Raw genomic sequence first — 24327 nt, forward strand, 5'->3', positions numbered from 1 at the left:
AAATATGTTCTGAAGCTAAATAGTTAAGACAGTTTGGTACCAGAAAACCAGTAGATCAGTGTAGGGGGTGGGGTGGGTGATGACAGCAAAGAGGACCAAATGGATGAGAATTTATTTCATAATGAAGGTAACATTTTTATAATTTTTTAACTTTTTAAATTAGAGTTTACATTCAATATTATTTTGTGTCATGAAGATAACCTTTTAAGCCAAAAGAAGAAGAGAAAATCAGTCAGTAAAAGAAGGACGAATCAGTAAGTAGTGCAGGCATGACTGGCTGTCTGGGAAAAATCAAACCAGATCTTCATCCAAGTTGAGAGGATAATTACTTTCTGATGCACACAATGTAGGAGCGGCACCACGCCTGTTGCTGGGGATAAACAGTTTGTAAAATACAACACAATATAGAAATACCTATCACTTTTTAAAATGCATATGAATCTTTCACCCAGAAATTCCATTACTAGAAATGTTTCTCTCATCCATATTTGCAAGATTTTCCAAGATATATGTACAAGAAAGAATCACTCTCCCCATAAATGGAATATTGCCCAGCCCTTAAAAGAATGAGCAGATCTGTGTAGACTAATATGGAAAGATCTACAAAATATCTAAACAAGTTTTTTTTTTAAAGATCAAAGTACAGAACGGTGTTGTAACATTAAGTAGTATATATAACTGAGATAAAAAGAGCAATAAGGAAAAAGATAAAAATAGAAACAGAGCCAGAGCTAGTGACAAGAGAGAGGGAGCAGCTGGGGTCAGAGGCATTGAGAAAATGTGTAGGTGTGCGTAACTTTTTTAAAGTGCAATGGGATTAACTTTTTTTTCTGTAATAAGATCTTTATGGAAATTATATTTGGGGAAAAATGACTAAGAAAGAGAAAGGTAAAGCAATTTTTACTTTTCTGTAGTTTGAAACTTCTAAGACATTTTACAAATGTCTGTTTATTTACTTCTGTCTCTCACATGTAGGTATATATGCCTATGTATATATGTATATAAAATATATATTACATAATGTTACATATAAATATCCTAATAACTTTTATTAATGCATGTTATTTGTAATTTTATTTCCTTATTTACATGTTTATAATTTTTTTCTAATCAGTATGCATTACTTTTAAAATCAAGAAAACACAGAGGCACAGGGAAACACAGATGCTAAATGACATTTCTAAGTTCATCGAAGCCATTTATCTGAACATCCTGTTCATCCCTTACTCCTCTGTCCTCTTTGAAGTCAAGATCACCCCATTTTAGCCTTTATGGCATCAGATCAGTTCAACTAAAGCAAACAGATTCACTGGACCATGCCATGTGAAATGCTTTTGCATGGTTGACTCTGAGATGTTGAAATACACACAAGCCACGCCAGTTCACTTTAGGAAATAATGTCAGGTTTCCAAAGCAATGCCTTCCCTCTGGTTCAGAAACCACATTTTTCTATTGACTTTGGCCAACCTATCAACAGTGCATGCTCACCCATAAGAAACTGGGAGGTGGGGGTGGGGTGGGGGGATTGTGATGTGAAAAAAAGGAAAAATAGAGGAAGTCTTATTAAAGATAAGGAAAATACTGACAGTGGAATTATTTCTCTTTAAGAGTACTGCTCAGACAGAATCCTTACAACAGTCGTCTAATAAGTTCTGAGTAGCATTCGTTCGCAAGAGCTGCATATGTAAGTATACTCAGCCACGCTTATAGCTGAGATCATCCAAAATCCACTGTTTACAGTTGTTTGTCCTGTCTCCTCTTTATGGTGTCCCAGCATTCATCTGAAATTGTCCTCCATTCATGTCCTTTGCTTTCCCCTCATCTAATCTCTTCCCTCCCTCTTTCTTTTTTCTTTAATCCCCTGCCTCCCCCCCCCCAAGGATATTTTTCTATCTTCAGACAGAGTGGGAGGGAGGGGGAGAGAGTGAGGGACATCCATGTGAGAGAGACACATTGACTGGCTGCCTCCTACATGACCCCAACCAGGGCCGGGGATGAACCACAACCAGGGTCTGCGCCCTTGACTGGAATTGAACCCGAGACTCTTTCGTCCTCAGGCAGACACTGTAACTGCTGAGCCAAACCAGCCAAGGCAACTCTCTCTTTCTTTTCTTCCAAAATACCAAACGAATTTTTAGCCATTTTTTTTCACCTTTCTTTATTCTCTCAATGTGATTTTTTTTCTACTTTCTGAATCACTCTCTAGATCTGTCCCTCACTTTGTTTTTGAAAATAATATAACCTCACTCCATTGCGGGTTCCTACCAATTGTAACCCTCCTTACCAACCCTCAAACTGAAGACAGCTTTGAAGACAGAGTTGCCCTTACACTCATAATGCCAAGCTCTACTCAAGACTGGGTGACCAACAGTTTTCAGATCAGAGTAAATTCCTGGGTGTGTGTGGATCAGGGACACAGATGTCAAAATTCATTGGTGGCTGACGTGGATGACGGCAGAAAAGGCAGGGAGAGACATGGGCAGACGGAGTGAGCTATGTAGTACTTCGAATCCAATAATCCCAAGGATTCGAGTTGCTGCCCCTTTTTTAACAACAGAAAGTGACAGAGTAGAGCAAAGGACTCTACCTTCACAGGTCCTCGTCCGTCCCTGCATCTTCTCCCTCAACAAGCTCCAATCCTACTCTCTATGCAGGTCTGCGAGTCATACTCCACGGTTTGACCTCTTCACGCCCAGGTCCACTCCAGGCTAATGACAGATTTGAGGACTTCTGTTTTCATGGTACCTAATTCAATGACCACATATGGAAATATTTCCGGCCTTCTTACAAACCTGAATTCTAAGATCTGTGAAACCTTCCTTTAGCCTAAAATCAAGGGAACAGTGGCTTGAATACTTGGGTTTTACAATGTATTGAAAGGTGTGCTGAAAAGAAAAGGATCGATAAACTTGTAGTATCGCATCACTTTCGTCTCAGAGTGTGACTGACATGTCCATAAAAGCTCAGCACTAACCAGGAACTAAAAGAAAAAACGTAAGGAAAAAAACACCTCAAAAGTATCGAATCAGAAATGTGTGACAAGTATGACGGAGGCTTGGAATTTTGTACCAGGCGTTTGCCAATACTTTTATGAGATTAAAATTCTACTGCTGCCTTTTTAATGACATATTCAAATGACTTGACTCACTTCAAAGACACAAGTCAATTCTAGAGACTTAAGACACAAAGGTTACAGATCTATAGTGACACTCTTTTTTTAAGTAAAGTCTTCAAAGTTTAAAACCTGTACATATATACATGTGTGATGTGCAGACAATTAATGCTATGCATTCCTTATTTTTCAAAGGAGCCTGATTTTTAAAAACAGCAATGTGAACACGATTGATTTCCTCTAACGTCGTAATTCTGATGGAACCATGTGAAATTATTTTTCCTTGGTTAAATAAGACCTTATTTCTAAAACACTCCGTCTACACATACAGAGGTATCGCTGCAGGAGTCTGACGCTACCTATATAGGCAAAGACCACTGACACTTTCTATGGGGAAGGACCTAATCCATGATAAGAGTAGTGATGTGCCCTGGCCGGTTTGGCTCAGCGGTTAGAGCGTCGGTCTGCGGTAACGAGAGACCCGGGTTCGGTTCCCGCTAAGGGCGTGTACCTCGGTTGCAGTTTGTCCCCAGCTCTGCTTGGGTCGTGTGGGTGGCAGCCACTCGATGTGTCCCTTTCACAACGATGTTTCTCTCTCTCTCTCTCTCTCCCACTCCCACTCTATCTGAATAAAAAATGGAAAAATGTCCTCCGATTTAAAAAAAAAAAAGAGGAGTGATGTAGCCCTGGCTGGTTTGGCTCAGCGGTTAGAGCACTGACCTGCGGTCCAGAGAGACCCAGGTTTGGTTCCCGCTAAGGGCACGTACCTCGGTTGAGGTTTGTCCCCGGCCCTGGTTGCCTCGTGTGGGAGGCAGCCACTCGATGTGTCCCTTTCACATCGATTTTTCTCTCTCTTCCTCTCTCTCCCTCCCATGAACAAAAAATGAAAAAATGTGGAGTGAGGATAAAAAAAAATAGTAGTGATATAAATGTTCCTTGTCCTAGACTCTCAATCCTATTCCCCTCCCTGCAAAACATTGGCAGAGGTCGAGGAGGGAGGGCAGAGGTGGAGGAGGGAGGGCAGAGGTGGAGGAGGGAGGGCAGAGGTGGAGGAGGGCAGAGGTGGAGGAGGGAGGGCAGAGGTGGAGGGAGGGCAGAGGTGGAGGAGGGCAGAGGTGGAGGAGGGCAGAGGTGGAGGGAGGGCAGAGGTGGAGGAGGGAGGGCAGAGGTGGAGGAGGGAGGGCGGAGGTGGAGGAGGGAGGGTCGTGAGAGCGGCAGCACGTAGGTGTGAAAACAGTTAGCTTGGCCCAAAGCTGAAAGTCTTCTTTCTAAGTTCTGTCTGGTCCTGACTCCAGAGTCCGAGGGGGCACCCTATCTGTTCCTCCCCTGCCCGTGGGTCTCAGCTGGAGTGTCTCCTGAAGGGAGAGCAAATAGAGCCTTGAAGTGGGTTACAGACTGGGTGATGCTGCCTCCCGTTGAAGAGCTCTGAACCGGGTGCCCCTGCGCGGGCTGGCCCTGCGGGGTGCCCCTGGGCCTGCCGGCCCTGCGGGGTGCCCCTGGGCCTGCCGACCCTGCGGGGTGCCCCTGTGTGTGCCGGCCCTGCGGGGTGCCCCTGGGCCTGCCGACCCTGTGGGGTGCCCCTGCGCGTGCCGACCCTGCGGGGTGCCCCTGGGCCTGCCGACCCTGCGGGGTGCCCCTGCGCGTGCCGACCCTGCGGGGTGCCCCTGGGCCTGCCGACCCTGTGGGGTGCCCCTGGGTGTGACGGCCCTGCGGGGTGCCCCTGCACGTGGCGTGCTGACGCTGTGGGGTGCCCCTGGGCCTGCCGACCCTGCAAGGTGTCCCTGCACGTGGCGGCCCTGCGGGGTGCCCCTGCGTGTGCTGACCCGTCTGAAGTATGAGGGGCGGGGAAAGCAGGCAGAGAACATGGATGACATGTAGAATTAATACTGCCTCCTCTGGAGTATCTGATTCATTCTTCCTGGTCATACTCTCTTGGATTGAAACTGCCATTTTTGTCTCGAGACTTTTGACCACACCTTCGTAAGCAGAACTCATACATAGGTCTGCTTCCTAAATGCGCCCCTTTCTATAAACACCCACTCCTGCCAACATCACGATCTCTCCTCTTCGCAGCTGCTGGGCCAGATTTCGTAGACAATTTGTTAAGTAAACAAGTCCACCTGGGAAGTTTTCAAACACCTGCTCTTTCAATGTGTTGATAAATACAAAGTCCTCGTGTAGAAAGACCTCCTAAACTGCAACAAAACGGATTTCTATAAACTTCTATTTTAAAAATGAAAAACTTGAACTTAACTTCTAAACCACTCAACTCGCAGCATCAGTCTGAATGATTTGTAAATCTGCTGCCAGACAGTGAAACATTGTCTTTTTCAATCGCAGGTACTGTCAAGTCGGTAAGATAAAAATGTAGATACTGGCCTTCAAAACATAAGTGAAAATAAACTAAACATATCATCATATACTTAACACCTTCTATTATCACCAGCATTAATCTGGCAGTCTGTTTTCAAAAATCTTTGTTCAGTAGAGAGGCAACAGTATCCCTTTTTCTGGGTGGAAATCAGATCTCCAGGCCTAATTTGAGCTAGCAATGGCCAGGCTAAAATTTAAATCACCCGAATATAACTACAGTACTGTTTTTACTGACAAAGGGTTTTTCAAATTTTGTACATAGGATTCGAATTATCTCAGATGTTCTTTTTAAGACATGATTTTGAAAGAGTTGTTGATTTTTTTTGTTGTTGATTCAAGAATCTATGGTGAACTCTATTGGACTGAAATTTCTGTTTATGCAAACAAGATAAAGGATTCTGTATTGTTTTGGGATAAATGAAAAATCACTACACCAAAGCTCCATGTGACAAAGAAGTGAAAAATGTGTGCCCTCCTTAGATTTGAATTCAGGTCATTTCAGTCCATCGACGGAACCCCCTGATCTCTACGCTAGGTTTCACATAAAGTCCCACGATGTCCTTGCCGAGTAGGGCTGATCTGTCTCCCAGCTCTGTAGTTTCCTACATGCTAACAGCCCATCTTTTAAGGAGCTTTTCATTTCCATTGTAAAAAGAGATTCCTAAAGTTCTCAATGAACATGCACCGTCTCATTTCTCTCATTGTTGTCTGGTTTCTCTGTGATTCACAAGGAATAGCCTTGCTAGAGAAATTCATTTCACATTTACACCCATGAATTTCATTCACGCTCACATACTTTTGAACTTTCAAGCCACTAACAATGACAATACATTGAACTGAGCTTTCAAGTTTATTAGCCGATAGTCACAAGCTTACAAATGCCCCTTCGTCTTTCAAGTGTTAAATTGCTTATATCAGAGGATATCTCATCATCACCTGGGGACTGAAAGAGTATCTAATACAAACTTTAGTAAAATAGACTCCACCATAACATCATAAACACACAAGTATGCACATGTACACGAGTTCACACACACCTGTGTACACATAAATTATCTTGCGATCTTAAAAGGTGAATCAAGCTGGTTGCATCAGATGTAGGTACAGGACAAAGATGTCAAACTAAATGGCTTATTACTTACATTTTCTTTGAAAATTTAGTTCAGCCATCTCATTGACCTGATTGCCCATTATATTCACCGAACAGCATTATAACTAACTCTGCTCATTTCATATCTTCTAATAAATCTATAGATCTTTCATGATCTGGTAGAAGACATCTTATTTCACCATTACTTCCAATAGATCACTAGGTCCTAACAATAAATCCAGCTAACAAGTGTGCTAGTTAATTAATTATAACAGTTTGTTTGCACTGCAACAGCCTTGAAAGTAACAGCCAGTCCATAGTACAGCAGCGAGGGGCTGCAAGTGTGGGAAATGTTCTCAGCCATTGTTGAGAGCCCCGAGGAATGACTTTAACCAAACAGGACACCGCATGCTTTTGAATGGGAGAGCGTGCTCTGATCAGTCTGAAGCTGGCCATATATTAATAGCCCTTGTGTTCCTTCTATTTTGTGGAACAATCTAGAAGCACTGAGATTCCCAGAATCTCCTTGAACATAAACGTGTTGTCGAACACAGGCATGGCTGCCCTTCTTCCCAGTATCTTGTTCTAATATGTGTACAAAAGTTCACCCAGTGTTTTCTCACGTGAAATCTTTGCTGACAGAATCACCAGCCACACGTGGTGTTGGAGGGAGGCCCTTTCTAGGTCCATAATATATTTAATAAGAGCAAAATGCTTCAAGTCTCTGCAGTATGCTTTTGCCCAGTTTCCAAAGTCCATCTCTAGTTTTACCTAAAAAGGTAGGCAAGCTACATCAATAGAAAAATAAAAAATAAAATAAAAATAAAAAGTATGCCAGAATACCAAACTCCTAAGACTCAGACTTAAATGGCATTGTATCCCAAGACTAAGCTTCATATAGATAGACTTTTTGCTAATAAATCCTTTTAGAAGATACCATAGAGGCCTAAAATGTAGATGATTTAATCAAATAATTCAAGAAGTGAATATTTTGTAGTATACTTAAGATCACTTAGATGTATTTATTATGATATAGATTATATTATTTTCCCAGAAGTAGCATTATTTCACTAGTTCTTATAGCTGTTTCTTATAACGTATGGAAATAATCTGTTATACACAAAATATGTTCAAGGATCAAGAAATCTGGTCTACACTTTTCAAGTTCTCTAGTAGACAGCATATATAGTCAGGCAGTGCAACAGAATAGATAGAAGCGTGTGTTGTTGTTTTTTAATCCAGTAGAAAAATTAGAAATCGTCTAGGTCTGCTTCTCATTGTACAGCTAAGGAAACAGACTTTACAAGTGACTTGCCCAAGACCACACAGCAAGTTATATGGATTTGGGATGCCAAATCTAGGACTTTTGTGACTGCTTTCCAAAAATAATGAGTGGCTGAATTTTACACATTCATTAAGGAAACAGCTTTTATTATTTAAAAAAAATTTTTTAATATGTTTTTATTGATTTTTAGAGAGAGGGGAAGGGAGAGGGAGAGAGAGATAAAAACATCGATGAGAGAGAATGATTGGCTGCCCCTGCACATCCCCCATTGGGGACTGAGCTTGTAACCTGGGCATATGCCCTGACTGGGAATCGAACCAGCGACCTCTTGGTCCATGGGTCATTGCTCAAGCACTGAGCCACACCAGCTGGGCAAAGAAACAGCGTTTAATGTCAGTGTTAGCCAAAGTGATATATTAATACAAAACAGGAAAGAGTTCCTTTGGGGATGCTCTGGAAAGAACCAGCTGTGGGCTGCCGAGCAGCTAGCCTGCCCGCACGACCAGACTAAGGACCGAATGGATCCCCCTTCCAGTCTGTGCGGTTACAGTCGGTGTGAATGGGAGCTATACTCGTCTGCAACAAGAAGAAGAGGTCTTTGAAGAGAGCATTTGTTACCCATAAAGATGGGATTCTCCAGCCCAGGGGTCCACTCTCCTCTCCACTCCCCCACCAGAAGACAACTCATTGTGTCCATTTGGTTCCCTGGGGGTGCAATTTTTATGATTGGTTTTCTCACTTTTCACCCCAACCGCACCCCACTTCCACTCACTAAACTACTTCTCATATAATTCTGGCATAGCACAAAAGTAACTTACTTGATATAAGAAGACTTAGCATTCCAACATTATATGTATCATAACTTGGCTAATCCAAGCTCCTGCGGGCTAGCCAGAGACAGGTGATACAGTCTTTTCTAGTGGTCAGGTCAAGAAATACAGACAAATACAAAATTCACAGGAAGGCAGACCAACATGCTGAGATGTCAGGGAAAGTCAAGAAAATATTGCCCCCTAGAGTACCCATTACTTAATTTGTAATTTTTATTTATAAAACCATCAGCAGCTCCAATTTCCAGGAAATTAACCAACTCATTACTTAAGACCTGGTCAGTCAAGCCCCCTGGTCTGCACAAGGAGCTCCTTTATGAGACTCGCCACACTGCCTATGGCTCCGCGTATTGTAAAAGGAAACTCTTTCACTCGGTTCTATTAGAGAAGTCAGGGTACACTGTTCAAACTTACCGTGCTTCACGCCAAAAGAAAAAAAAAAACAAGTTCAAGTGGTAAGCATCTCCTTTCTTTTATCTTTTCCCTGTTTTAGGTAAACCTTAATTAAACTTCTGAAGTTTCTTAAAGTCAGCTCATCGCCTTTTTTATGCCCATTCCTCTTTTTCCCTAGCTCAGAACTTTCTGGAGATAAATACATCAGGGACAATACATCAGATTCACGGATCTCCAATATTGAACCGGCACCTGCTCTCACTACTTCTATTTCAGCCTTGTCTATTAACAAGAGTTCTCACTGTGCCTTCACATTTATGAATTTCAGTGTAGAAGGGATGAAATAGCTATCACGAAGCCATCATAAATGTCCTCTAATTAAAACTACATTCTCTCACCTGAATGATACACAGAGCTGGCTTGACTCTGCAGAAATCAAGGGCTAAATTGGCTACACTGCAGAATTATTTAAAGACTACACTGCAGAATTCTTTAAAGACGACCTTCTTATATTGATTACCCAGCATATAACATTTTTAAAAGGTTGAAAATGCAAATAGTTGCTACACTTACCTGTAGGAGGGCCTTCATCCCATCCCTCTGCCCTCTTAATCCGATTTGCTGTGAATCCCAAGCAGACATTGGCTCCAATAGCAAAAGTGAACAGGGATATCACCTAAGGGAATCAAGAGAGCGAGTTGTCAAATACAGCTAGAGGAGACCACATCAAATTATAGGAAGGCAATTCAAATGACTTCCATGTCACCACCCAGTCCCACAACTTCCAAAATGCACCCTAACGTGCTGGCTTGATTTCTTAAAACAAAAAGAAAAAATCTGGAGCTGCTGCTGAAGACCAAGCCTGTGCCCGGTGCCCCCACCTCGGTCCTACCTGATGTGAGTGGAACACGCTGCTCCTGGCCATGGCAGAGGCTTCTTGAAAAGCCTTTTGCAGTGTGTTCTCCTTGCCCACACTGAATGCACTGCTTTTTGGGGCTCTGTGCTCAGTCTATTAACTACAAGTAATCCCACCTGGGAGGTTGACAGGCTGCTCCGATTTGTCCAAAGCTTGATTTCGTCACAGGCTGGAAACATCAGCCTCCTTTTCTCCACCCCCTTATCGGTCCCTCCCCTAACACACAGACTTTCATGTGGTTTCCTCTGCTAACATGAGGGTTTCTTGTGTTGCTGTGGCCAATAACAGCTCATGTTCATTTTCCTTCCCTCATAAAAAAAAAAAAAAAAACCCACGGGTTTTCAAAAAGAAACCAAATGCATTTTAGCAGATAAAAATGAAACAGAACCGGGAAGGGGTTTCTCCTGGCTTGAAGCTTTGAAGGTTTACAATGTAGCTATTCAGTGTCGTCAACCTCGCTGCATTATTTTTTTTTTTCCTTCAGCAAGGCAAGTTTTATAATTTATAAACCTAATAGCTTCCCCTGTCTTTCTCACGCATTTCTTTTTCTGGCCATTTAAATGACCTGTCCCCGCTGCCCCGCTCTGGGCGACTCCTGGCTCCCCAAGTATTTCTCACAAAGAAATCTCCCAAGATTGTAACTAACACAAGAGGCAGCATTATTTCCCCGCTGGTTGTGAGAGTTTAGAGAAGTAACTTTTATCAAAACACCGGGAACGCCAGCTAAGCAGCAGCAAGTCCTCTGCCCTAGGAGGAGAGAGAGAGACGAACTTCAGTTCCTGCCTCCTCTTCCCGAAAAAACTGTCAGCTTGGTGGTTTTTCATCGGGGGTGGGGGAGGGTGGATGGGGAAGCTTTATTAGTGATTGGATTTAGGAAGGAAGTCTCAGTGGTGCAAGCATTCAGCTTTGAAGAACGATCGCCCTGTTAAGTTGTCGTCCAGCCCCCTCCCAAACGGTGTCCTTTGAGGCCACTGAGGGTGCTCCAGTGGCTTTACCGAGCTATTTGGCAACCAGGAAACCTCTAAAAGAAACCAAGGCATCTAAATTTGAAGTTACTTAAATTGGGCATGTTTTCAGGACTCAGATGCGGGAAGGAGACTCGTCCTGGGTTTGTCCGTCGCCAGGCCGGGTGACTGTCATTCTTGCACAGGGCACAGGCTAGTATAGAAACAAATTCTCTGCTCCCGGTGCGGCAGAGCCGTGGCTTCGCTCACAGAAAGCAGGAGAGGAAAAATCTAGAACTAGATTATGTCAGTGGGCTGCACTGTAGGCCTGCGCTGCATTATATATTCTAGAATTTAGTAACAGCTCATTGAGGGAAAAAAAAGAAACAAAACAGTGGCACCCTTGACGTTGCCTTTCTGAAATCCCTTTAGTTGTGTGCTCTTGGGACATGGCAGGCTTGTGGATTTTTCTGCAGAAGTCTCTCGTTGTCATCTGTGTGCCGCACTGAAGTGGTCTGGAGTTGGGCATTCAGCAAGGCTGATGAGAAAACGTTCACCCCGTGTAAGATTTTTCTACGAGTTATATTACATTTCAAGATGCAAGCTTGTTTTTATGGAGACACGCGATCAACCAAAAAGGGAACTATCAAGGCCAGTCCTGCGGTGGCATCGAATGCCAAGCTGTTCCCAGTCTTCCGAAGAACCTGCCTCCGCCCTGGCCGGTTTGGCTCAGCGGTTAGAGCGTCCGCCTGCGGTCTGGAGAGACCCGGGTTCGGTTCCCGCTAAGGGCATGTACCTCGGTTGCAGTTTGTCCCCGGCCCTGGTTGGTCGTGCGGGTGGCAGCCACTCGATGTGTCCCTTTCACATCGATGTTTCCCTCTCTCTCTCTCTTCCTCTCTCTCCCTCCCACTCTGTCTGTCTGTACAAAAAATGGAAAAATGTCCTCGAATGAGAATAAAAAAAAAAAAAAAAGAACCTGCCTCCTTGTCCCTCCAGCCTGCCCAGCGCTTCCCGGAGTCCCGTAACTTTAGCCTCTCAGACATATGATTGTGGAAACTCAGTTTGAGGATAATGAAGGCTCCCCTTGAAATTAAAATTAGACTCAGAAGCTGAACATCATCTATTAGTATTAGTATTAGTATTAGTATTAGTATTAGTATTAGTATTAGTATTATTTTGGACGTGCATAATAGCTGTGCAGGGAGAAAAGGCCGTAGTGCAATAGCCAAGTTGATCCATAATTGGCTTCTGTACAGTGCTTGTTCCCAATTATCTAAGAGGTTTGAGCTCAGGCACTATTTCTGTTAACCGTTCTGCCAAAGAACTTTATCTTCTACCGGGTCACTGTGCATATGGGATTCATTAACGGACACATACACATGTGCACACATGTGCGCACGCACCCATACACAGGCACACCATCTAACCATAGCTAACCAGAATTTTACTACAAGACACTGTTATACATTCATTCTCAGGAGGATGACCAAATTCTCTACCTTGGGCATCAAATCAACTACAAAATACAACTACCTCTCAAAAAAGAAAGAAAAAAGACTCATTGTCCAAAACTGAGGCAACCAAAAAGTCTGAGAATGCAGAGGTCTAGAAACTCAACTAAAATGACTGAAATATAGTCCAAAATGTTCTAGAACAAAGTAAAATTAAGAAAGTTCACCTACTCTGGAATTTAAGATTTTGGTAAAAGGTCATCCATGGTTGGGTCAGTAATCAAGGAAATGTATGAGAAAGACTGAAATGAACTCCCAGTGTGGTTTACTCGTCCAGCTGTATTTCAGAAAACACTGCCCCCTGGCAGAAGAAAACCCAGAACTATAAACAAATCTGGGATGGTCTCAGGCTCTGAAACTCCCTCTGTGGCTCTCAAGCTTTATTGAGCATAAGAAGCATCCTGGAAGCTTGTTTAAAATGTTGATGCCTATAGCTTATTCCCCAACATTCTGATTCACTGGGACCAGGGGGTGGCGTAGGGGAGGGGGAGTTTAGGGGTCAGACAAGAACTGGCACAATAGGCTATTCTGATGCAAGTAACGTACGGACCACATTTAGAGAAACAGGAGCATTCAAATAAATTACTCTGAGTTCGTTTGTTTATTCCTGAAGGTTGACTTGCTGGGTCTAATGCATAATGTAAGTTTAATATATTATTAAAAGCATTTACTTTGAATTGGACATTCAAGTTTAGCTCTCATCATGACAAACCATGGCTGCTCCTCCACGGAAATCATCCCCAAACTGTAAGCAGCAGACTGGTCTTTTATTTACCTTGCTGGTGGTACAAAGCAGCAGTGTGTGTATTGCTTAATTGCAATACAGTAGTTGCATTTATACAAATGCACAGTCTACCTTTTCATGAAATGGTTCTGTGAATCCTTGTTCCCAAGCTCTGATTAAGGTAAGAGGGCTTGAGGTTCACAGTGAGATCTGAAAGCGATGCAATTGAAGGTGGTCATTCTTGCCTCCTGCAGCAGTGGTGACATGTTCATGCGCTGATTCCAACTTTCTCTATATCCTGTTTCTCGTTATGCAGAATTAACACGCCTTGACCTAACTTGAACACCATTCCCAGAACACTTCTAGCACTATGATGTTAGACAATGAACCGACCACCCGATTTTCAGTGGTATCAATTAGCAATAACTGCAGCTCATACCCTAGGAGAGTAAGAAGACAAACCCACATGTCTTCTTCCTGGTCTATTTTAAGACATTGTGAGTTAAGTCTTGTTTTTCAATTCTGCTATGGTGCAGGGCTATTAGAAGATTCAGGATAAAAACGGGACAGCGGTCTTTTGCCAATCTAAATTGAGCAAGACATTGTAACAGCTAATAGAGAAACAAGCTGGCTCCATCGTGCCTGAGATCCAGGACTGCAAATGTGTACAAAGTAGACACCACTTAAGATTCGAAACCACAGATGCAAAATTCTATGAGTAATCTCTGTCCCCAGGGGCTGCTCTAGTGGGGAAAGAGCATACGCCTATTCAAATGCAAACAGGGCCTGTGCTATTAGTTATTACACAATGGAGAGCTGAAATCAACACTGTCACATCTTTCAGTGACTTCAATTTATATCGTAAACTTCTATGCATTTCATTTACTCTCAGTGGAATAGAAGCATTAGCCCTTAGACCAGCACAGTCTCAGCTCTCTAAGAATATCCATTCATTGTACAAATATTCATGAGCTCCTACTGTGTACTCAACTCTGTTCTGGGTGCTGGAACTATGAAGGGAGCTGAACCAAAGTGCCCTGCCCTCCATGTTCATCAAATAGACAGAAATAAATGGGAGAGGCACACAATTTAAAACATATGAATTGTGCCCAGCCAGTGTGGCTCAGTGGTTGAGCATCGACCCATGCACCAAGAAGTCCAGTTTGGTTCCCTGTCAAGGCACATGCCCAGGTTGTGGGCCCGATCCCCTGTGGGGCTCATGCAGGAGGCAGCCAATCAATGTTCTCTCTCATCGATGCTTCTATCTCCCTCTCCCTTCCTCTCTCTCTAAAATCAATAAAGAAAAAAATTTTTTTAGAAAACTTATGAATTGTTTATTTCTGGAATTTTCCCTTTACTATTCAGACCAGGGTTGATCATGTGTAACTGAAACTGAAAAATAAAATAAAATAAAACCACAGACAAGGGGGGGCCACTGTGATTTAGGGTTGATCTAGTCAGCAGGGTCAGAGAAGACTTCGTGGAGGATCAGGTGAGCTGCAGTGTGGAGGGATGCAGGAGTTAACTAGGTAGGAGAGGAGGAAAAGGTTCTAGACAGAGGGAACAGGATGTGCAGGGGTTCTGTGTAGGCTGGACCTCAGCACATGCTTAAGATGAAAAGACAGTTCGACTAGTGTGAAGGAGAGCTAATGTTCGCGTGGAATGAAATGAGACTGGAGAGGTAAGTAGAGGCCAGTTCATGTGGGGCCTCAGTGGTCACCTTGGGTGCTACTGTCTTTATCCTAAAGGCAATGAAAGGCTTAACAGGGCTTAACCAGGTGGCAGTTTAATCAGATTTTGAAGCATTAATCTCTGTACTATGTGAATATGAATTGGAGGGAGTCAGGAATGGATACAATAGAGCACTTTGGAAACAATGTCAATATTCCAGACTAAAGATAGTGATACCTCCCACCAAAAAGGTTACGGTGGTAGTGGAGAGGGAGGAACCCGGGCCAGTCAAGATAAAGACTTGTTAATGACTTGGGTATAGAGGTTGAGGGGCAGGAAGGTATTATGACTCCTGGGTTAACGAATTTTCAACCATTATGATGACCAAATGCACACTTAGTAAAGTCACTTCTTAAGTGTCAACTGGCTTATTGGAAAGCCATGGAGATATGCATATATACGTCCATTTGCTAACATTATAGAATTAAATCGTTAAAATAAGATACAGGCTAGTAACTTTAAAACATTGGTCAGTAGTTTTAAAAATCAACTAAACTAGTTGATCTAAAGTAAAGTTATAATGGACTTTAAACACTGAAAATGTATTCATGATTGAGTTTTAAAAGGAATTACCACCAGGAAATAACAGCTTTGTCCCAGACTCCAGCTTGTAAAGAAACATTGTAAAACTCCATCTAAGTCTACGTCTTTCCTGCTGCTCTGGAACCGACATGCCCTGCACCCAGGTGAACCGAAGAGGCCGTGACCACTCGGGGAGATGGCTCACAGTGTGTGTGACCTCGTGGATGTTTGCATCTTTGAGTCTATGTTGTACTGTGGACTGTGGAATATACGAGCCAAGTGGGTGGGTAGATATAACCAGAGGAAAATGTTTTACCCAAAGTTTTACCACTGGGTTGAAGCGTCTCTTCCTCTACCTTCCAGTCTTACAAAGGTAGGCTGGGGAGCTGTCCTTGAGTCCACTTGCAGGGGGAGAAGTGGGGGTTCAGGGAGTACATGCCTCTCCAAAGTGGCAGGATAAGTGAGCCAAGACCAGGACCAGGTCCCCTCCACCCGATGAGTCTGCCTTCCACTGGAACATGACATCTCTTCCTGCACCACAGGAGGGCTCCGGCTCCGAGATGCAGCCACCTAGACGACCTGCTCATCCTCCCAGCTTCACTCCTACTCACGGAAGCCCTAAAACTACTTTTTCTTGTCCGGCCGGTATGGCTCAGTGGTTGAGCGTCGACCCATGCACCAAGAGGTCACCAGTTCAATTCCCAGTCAGGGCACATGCCCAGGTTGTGGGCCAAATCCCCAGTGGGGGGCATGCAGGAGGCGACCAATCAATGTTCTCTCTCATCAATGTTTCTATCTCTCTCTCCTTCTCACTTCCTCTCTCTCTAAAAATCAATAAAGGAAAAAAATTTTTTTTAAAAACTACTTTTTCTTCTATTGCCTTCCTATTATCTCATTTCTAATCAGACACCTTATCGGTAGGTTCTAGTTATTAATTACGATTACCATCATTGATCAGAGCTTTCTGAGTGCTACAAGAACCTAAATTATTTTCCTTTTCCTTTTAGACTTATCCCTTCATCTTCACGTTTCTGGACATGTATAGAATTTCCACTCTCAACTGCTCCTCCTTTCGTCCTCTGCTCCCTCCGGGACCACTTCATGGAGCTCTCGCTCACCCAGCCTGTAATTTATCCCCATCCACTGACCAGAGAGCGGGCATAAAATGCAGACCTGGTGATTTTCCTCCCAAACTTGAAATCTTCCAATGGCCGCCCATCACAGCAGTTCTCAAAGTGTGATTCCTGGACTAGCAGGGTTGGGGTCACCTGGGAGCTTGTCAGAAATGCAAATCCTTTTCAGACCTACTGAATCAGAAACTCTTGACGGGGAATGGGGGGAGCTAGAACCCAGAATCCATGCTTTAACAAGCCCACCAATGATTCTGATGCAAGTTTGAGAACCACTGACCTAGAAGATAAAGTCCAAACTGCTTAGCAGAGTACATTGGGCTCTAAATGTGAAATGAAGCTCCCTGGATTCAGATCCCAGCTCTCCCGCCGTTGAACTGTGTGACCTTGCATGACCCTTCTCCAGACTAAGACTCGGTTTTCTCATCAGTTTCCAGCTCATAGGATTCTTAAGAGTATTACAGGCAATAATCCACGCAAAGTGCCTAGCACAATGCCTGGCACAGAAGAATGCCTAATACATGGTGTTTTCTTAATTAGAGAAATATTTGCTGCTCCGTAATTAAGTTATGTTCTCACACACCTTCAGTCCTTAGTAGATGCCGTTTCTTTGGCCTAGAATGCCCTTCTCCACCAAGTCTCCCTGACAAACCCCAACACAGTCATGAAGATTCAGGTCAGGCGTCGCTCCTCGGGGGACCCTCCCACGGCCCTGCTTTTGCCCTTCCCACGCAATGCGGTGGGGTCCTCCACTCTGCCCACATCGTCTGCAATCTCTTCTCAGGCACCTCGGTCCCTTGCGACCTCTCCAGGTGCAGGGACCAGTCCCCCTTGCCCTCCCTCAGCTTTGCGTCTTTCCTGGGAGATAACAGCCAGACAATGAATGTTTGCTGCGTGAAGTTACTTGGCTTTGAGACTTGAATTCCTGCCCTCTTACTAACTGGCTGTCACTTCAAGCCCACGTTCCTTCATCTGTAAAGCAGAATTGTTGGCTAACTCCGTGGGCTGTAACACTGTTTAAGCATTAAAACCCAATTTTCAAATAAACTCTCGAAAGGAATACCCACGTCGAAGTTTGGAGGGACTCTGTTTCAAGTGGAGGTGGGGAGCCTGGGTCACAGCTAACCACACACCTCCCTTCTCCCTCTGGCCACTTCACAGAAACCTGGAAATTCGAGAAGTGCAATTTGTGAAAATGAAACCACAATCAGTAACTAAGTTAATTCCACTCTTTCAATACCCCTGCAAATCCAACCCTTCGTGGTAGTATACAGATCCCAAAATCTGATTCAAATTGCCTCAGGCCAGATCTTGCGTTGCTGAGTGTTGGATACTCTCACTCATCAAACTCTTCCCCAAGGAGTCCAAGCTCATTTCTGCGTACACGCTTCTCCTCCTCTGATTCCCCGGCCTGAATCCGCTGTCCATTGCCCTCATCCAAGGCTGAGTCAGTCCTTAGCCTCCCTCAGGGTTCAGCTCCTTCCCCTCAACTGTGGCACCCGCTGCACCATCCCCAATTCAAGAACCTATAGGCTCTATCCAAGACGTTTGTCTCTTGTCTCTCTAGCCTTCCCTGTTTTATCTGAGTGCGTCTTGTCTTAACAATAAGAGCATAAATTCCCCGAGAACAGGACAAAGAAACCACCTGATATAGAGACTAAGCATCTGGATTCTAGAGCCCGAGCAACCTGGGCCTGCCCCTTTCAAGCATGAGACCTTGCTTACGTCCTCTCACACTCAGATGTCATTTAACAATCACAACTACAACTAAACTGCTAGATCTTATCACGCAGGGTTGCCATGAAGACCACATGACATGAAGCGTGTTGAGCACGTAGCTCAGCACCGGAAACGAAGGAGACACACACATATCAGCCGCTGTTGTGAACGGGAGGATGGAGGCTGCCTTTGCCAGCACGTTCTCAGCATTCAGCAAAGCGCTGGGCACCTGGCAGGTGCTCCGTAGTGACACGGGTTCCAAGGCAGTTCCTTCTACTTACGGTGAGAGTACAGGTAAACTAAAGCTACAAATGCTATGAATCACTCTTTCCACATTCTCTCTGACCTCAGGCGAAAAGGAGCAGAGCTCACTTGGCAAAGGGTAGGGTGACTCTGGAGAGAGCTTTGAAGGCACAGGTTTTTTTGTTGCTGTTTTTTTGTTTTGTTTTTTAATCCTCACCCAAGGATATTTTTCTATCTTCAGATAGAGAAGGAAGGAGAGAGAGAGAGAGAGAAACATGGATGTGAGAGGGACACATCAACTGATTGCCATCCCCAGGGCCGGGGATGAACTGCAACTGAGGTACCTGCCCTTGACCAGAATTGAACCAGCGACTCATTGGTCCCCAGGCCGACACGCTAACCTCTAAGCAAACCGGCCAGGGCTGAAGGCACAGGTTTGAAGTCCAATAACAAAGACCTTCTGTTGGGCTGGAAAGCCCCAGGAATTTGAGCTTCAGCTCGAGAAATTTGCTTGAACTGAAACCTAAAAGGAAGTTGTTGCTTGCTACGAGAATGGTATCATCACACGTCTAGCACAGTCTCCTCTCGGAGAGGAAGCAGAACGGCCGTTGCTGTGCCTCGCCTGCAGTCAAACAGCAGCTACAGACGTTCAACAACTTACAAACAAGACGGAACTTTCCCACCTGATCCAAGACTTCGACAGAAAACGCGCAGCTAACATTACACGTAACGGTGGGAATGCTTTCCCCTGAGGTCAGGGACAAGAAAGGGATGTCTTCCTTCATCACCTCCACTCAATTGTACCTTCTAGCCAGGGCAAGGAGGCGAGAACAACAAACAAACAGGCATTTGAATAAAAAAGGAATAAAACTATCTATATTTACAGATGACATGATCTTGTATGTAGAAAATCCTCATGAATATATATTTAAAAAAACTATTAGAAGTAATGAATAAGTTCAAGAAGGTTGCACGATACAAGGTAAATATTTAAAAATAAAGTATATTTCTATACATTAGCAATGGACAATCTGAAGTGATATTAAGAAAACAATTGCTCTCACAATAGTATCCAAAAAGTCCACAAAAGAAGTGTGAAAGTTGTCCGTGGGGAACAAGAGAAACACTGAAACAATGGTATCATAGCAGGAAGAGGTGAGAAGACATTCGTGTTCACGGATTGGAAGACATTACGAAAATGGTAAGAAAGTAAAAGGATGACCCACAGAATGGGAGAAAATATTTACAGCCCTATATCTGAAAAAGGTCTGGTATTTAGCATATATAAAAAAAACTCTTCCAACTCAGCAATAAAAAAAGACACATAACCCAATTTTTAAAATGGTCAAAGAATTGGAATAGATATTTCTCAAAAGAAGACATATAAATGGACAATGAGTACGTGAAATAATGCTCGGCATCATTACTCATTAGGGATATGCAAATTAAAATGACAATGAGATACCAGCTCACACCCATTAGGATGGCTACAACTAAGAAGATAAGCCCTGGCCGGTTTGGCTCAGCGGTTAGAGCGTCGGCCTGTGGTCCTGAGAGACCCGGGTTCTGTTCCCGCTAAGGGCATGTACCTCGGTTGCAGTTTGTCCCCGGCCCTGGTCGGTTGTGCGGGTGGCAGCCACTCGATGTGTCCCTTCACGTCGATGTTTCTCTCTCTCTCTCTCTCTGTTCCTCTCTCTCCCTCCCACTCTACCTGAACAAAAAATGGAAAAAAAAAAAGAAGATAATAGTGAATGCTGGAAAGGATGAGGAAAAATTGTAACCCTCCTACATGATTGGTGGGATTGTAAAATGGCGCAGCCAATCTGGGAAACAGTTTGGCTGCTTCTCAAAATGTTAAAATTTAGTTACCATATGACCCAGTAATGCCATTCCTAGAAATATACCCAGGAGAACTAAAAACACATGTTCACACAACACCTTGGACATACGTATTCATAGCAGACTTATCAAGTGAGAAATAAATAAAATAAAATATATTCATGCAATAAAATACTACTCAGCAATAAAAAAGGAATGAAGTCCCAATGCATGTGATAACATGGTTGAACATTGAAAACATCATGCTAAGTGAAAATAGCCAGACATAAAGGCCACATGTTGCATGATTCCATTTATATGAAACACCTAGAATAGGCAACTCCAAGAGAAACAAAAGAGTAGTAATGGTTGTCAGATGATGTGAGTGACTGCTTTGGGTATGAAGTTTTGTTTGGGGTGAAAAAAATATTCTAACATTACATAGTGGTGATATTTGCATGTCCCCAAGAATGCACTAAAGATCACTGAAATGTACAGCTTAAAAGGGTAGACTTTACGGTTTAAGAACCGTATCTCAGAAAAGAGCTGCTGAGAGAGAGAGGAAGAGAGAGGGAGGGAGAGAAACTGAACTAGTGAGATTATCCCTACAGGGAGGCAAATTCCAAAGCCTCGAACTCACAGAAAAGGAACATTAACCTTGACCTTCAGCTCTCGGGTCAGTGCCTTCAAAGCTGTCTCCAGAGTCACCTCGGTTGCCCTCCAAGCCTAACAGTGAACAGGAGGGAGCATTTGAGAGGTGGTACGGATCTATTTTCACCAGCCCCCGTGTACGATGAAACCCTCTGCGTTCCCCAAAACAGGAGGAGTCCCTGGGACTTGCTGGAGCACGTCGGGCCCCCTGCCTTCCCCCTTTCATCAGGTGTTTCATTTTACTTTCAAATAAAATAGCCGAAGAAGAGAGCCCAGCTCTCGCCTACAGATCTCAAGGGGTTGGAATCTTAATGGCAACAAACTGTAATGCGAGTTTGTGGGACAGTTGTGGGGATTTGAGAACAATGCCCTGAAACGCCATCGGTGGACCTTGAGGGCGTTATGCTCAGTGGAACAAGTCAGACAGAGGAAGACAAATACCATATGATCTCACTTATATGTGAAATCTAAAAACAACCACCACAAAACCAAGCTCACAGACACAGAAAACAGATCGGCGCTTGCCAGAGGTAGGGGGTGGGTGTAGGTGAAATTGATCAAGTGTGTCAAAAGGGACAACTTCCCGTTATAAAACAAATTTCATGGGCATGTGATGTGCCGCATGATGATTATAGTTAATAGCACTGCACCGCCTATTTGAAAGTTACTAAGAGAGTGGATCTTAGAAGTTCCCCTCACAAGAAAACATGTGCAACTGTGTGTAGTGACGGATGTAAACTAAACGTACTGTGATCGTTTTGCAATATACACAAAGACTGAATCATTCCGTTGTACCCCTGAAACTAAATAATGTTATATGTCAATTATACCTCAATGTAACAATAGAACAATGCCTTGCACTGAAAAACACTTCTTTAAAAACAAAAACTGAAACACAGCCCTATGAGTCAGAAGAACTCACGCTTCTCACTTTGCAATCAATAAAACTAAAAGGCTCGCCATAGGTAAGATCACAGAGCTCAAGGACCCTGGCAGGAAGGTCCGGACAGCTCAGGTGACGAACGGGATGAAGAGAAAGGGAAAAGCAAGTATTACAAATTATACCATGCTTGGCATGGAGCAGATCCTCCCTAAATGGTAGCTAATATTCAGTAACTGCCTGCTCTCTGCCAGCCAACCGACCAGAGACATTTACATAGAGTGCCTTATTTAATCTGTATAAAACCTTCACAATGTTGTCATTGCCCATAGATGAGAAAACAAGCTCAACTATATCAGGCTACTTGCCCAGGTGCAAGGACCTATCAAATGAAGGAACCACCTTTTCTCCAAGATTCCCAGTGAAGATGACTAAACTGGCAAGATCTCACAGGAATGGGAACTTCAACCACTTGCTAGAAGAAATCCAGAGAATGCGATAAATGTCTGACACGTCTCGAATACTTGATAATGTTTCCTAATTCAGAGCATATCAGAAGCCACAGATAAACCTCGATTCTGGGCTGACCTTGTTCTGACCCCCAAAAAGAAGAACTGGCTAATGATGAGGAAGTGAGCAGCACCGTGGATGCCACAGCCTTGTCCTTTCAAAGCTCCTCAGAGATCAAAGAGAATGCTGGTCACAGCAACACAACTGCCCTGAACTTTGAAAATACAGAGTTTTGGGAATCCATGTAATATTGGACTGACACGGATTTCGTCAGCGCTAGCAAATAAGCCTGTGGAAAAGGGAGGTTTTCTGCATTATTATTTCAATGTCCATTCTTCAGCTTCCTAAGCATCAAGAGACCTCTGTGGAGGTGACAGAGGGTAGCTTCCTGATCCCCGAATCAAGGACACAAGGGATGTTCTTGGACTCGGTATCCCAGTGACAGCCTGCTGCCATGTGCTACGTACCATGGACTGAACAAAAATTCAGAAATATCTGGCCAGGTTGAAATCAAGAGTTGAAAGAAAATACCGAGAGAGAACAAGATTGATCTATCTGGGATAACATTCTGGAAAGAGAGTACGAAACTCAGTTAGACAATTGCACGGTACAAGAGTCCAGGATGGACAACAATTCCTGCAGAAGAAACCGGAGAGTTTTTGTTGCCTCCAAGTTGCAGAGGAGCCCCTGCTTGACCGCAACTCTAACTGACCTCCTCTCAGCTCGGGTTCCTTTAACCAACGATCGCTCCCCAGACCCAGGAGAGGAAAGTCCAGCAGAGCCCGGTACTGCCTGGACTCCACCGGGGTTGTGCTCAGCTCTGGATGCCCCGTTTTAGGACAGCACTGCTAACTGCTAGACAGCATGGAGGGGCACGAGCATCCCGAGGACGAGTCCATACTGCCCAGTCCCATCCACTCACTGATTCACTCACTTCTTTATTTAGTCAACAAACGTTTATTGAGCACCTAGTATGTTTCAGGCATTGGGGGTGCAGCGTAAACAGAATTAAAGCTCTGCCCCATGGGTCCCACATTCTAATGGGAGAGGAAATAGAATGTCAGGTGGTTGAAGAATGGCAAGAAAAACAAAGCAGAGCAAGAGAACAGAGAGTAATGGAGAGAGCTATTTTTAATTGGGTGGCATTGAAGGTCTCTCTGAAGAGATGACGTCTGAACACAAATCTGGATGGAGTGAGGGAAGAACCAGGTGTCTCCAGGAGTACCAAGTGGAAGGCCCTAGGGAGGAGTAGCCCTGTGTGTGATCAGGAAGGCCAGGGTGGCTGGGGTGGAGGGGGAATGGGGGAGCAATAGCAGAAAATGTCAAAGAGGTGATGGAGGGCTGGTTCATGCAGGACCTCAAAGGTCATAGCGGAACCTTTGGGTTTTATTTTGGGTGTGATGAGAAACTACTGGAGGGCCCTGGCCAGTTTGGCTCAGCGGTTAAAGCGTCGGCCTGCGGTCCGGAGAGACCCGGGTTCGGTTCCCGCTAAGGGCACGTACTTCGGTTGCAGTTTGTCCCCGGCCCTGGTTGGTCGTGCGGGTGGCAGCCACTCGATGTGTCCCTTCACGTCGATGTTTCTCTCTCTCTCTTTCTCCCTCTCTCTCCCTCCCACTCTATCCGTACAAAAAATGGAAAAATATCCTCGGGTGAGGATAAAAAAAAAAATTAAATAAAAAAATTTAAAAAAATTTAAAAAAAGAAACTACTGGAGGGATTTGAGACAGGTTGATAGTGACATAATCCAATCTGTATTTCAAAATGCTCACTCAAATTGGCATCTAGAGAATGGGTATTTAATGAGCACCCCTCTGGCCCATAGTTGAGGACCCTGTCACTGTGTGGTCTGAGTGCCCTGCACGAATGGGGGGAGAAGGTGAGTGTGGTTGTCTTTCTTAAACATTCAAAGGGCAACGCAAGGCATATGAGTTTTATTGTATGTACT

The 24327-nt window shown here is 44.0% G+C and overlaps 1 protein-coding gene across 5 annotated transcripts in view; it reads right to left on the reverse strand.

Moving 5' to 3' along the window:
• ENPP2 (ectonucleotide pyrophosphatase/phosphodiesterase 2) overlaps positions 1-24327 on the reverse strand; it is a 110975-nt gene that overhangs the window by 74052 nt on the left and 12596 nt on the right. For 3 of the 5 annotated variants that reach the window (XM_036264104.1, XM_036264102.1, XM_036264101.1), the window contains exons 1-2: positions 9976-10087; positions 9657-9759 (exon numbers count right to left, since the gene is read on the reverse strand). In XM_036264104.1, the coding sequence (XP_036119997.1) occupies positions 9657-9759; positions 9976-10008 (136 nt within the window). In that variant the 5' untranslated portion in view covers positions 10009-10087. Of the gene's footprint in view, positions 1-9656; positions 9760-9975; positions 10090-24327 lie in introns of those variants that run through there. The other 2 variants (XM_036264105.1, XM_036264103.1) reach the window with 2 other exon arrangements.

The sequence above is a fragment of the Molossus molossus genome, unplaced genomic scaffold, assembly GCF_014108415.1.
Source record: "Molossus molossus isolate mMolMol1 unplaced genomic scaffold, mMolMol1.p scaffold_m16_p_16, whole genome shotgun sequence".
Lineage (NCBI taxonomy): Eukaryota > Metazoa > Chordata > Mammalia > Chiroptera > Molossidae > Molossus > Molossus molossus.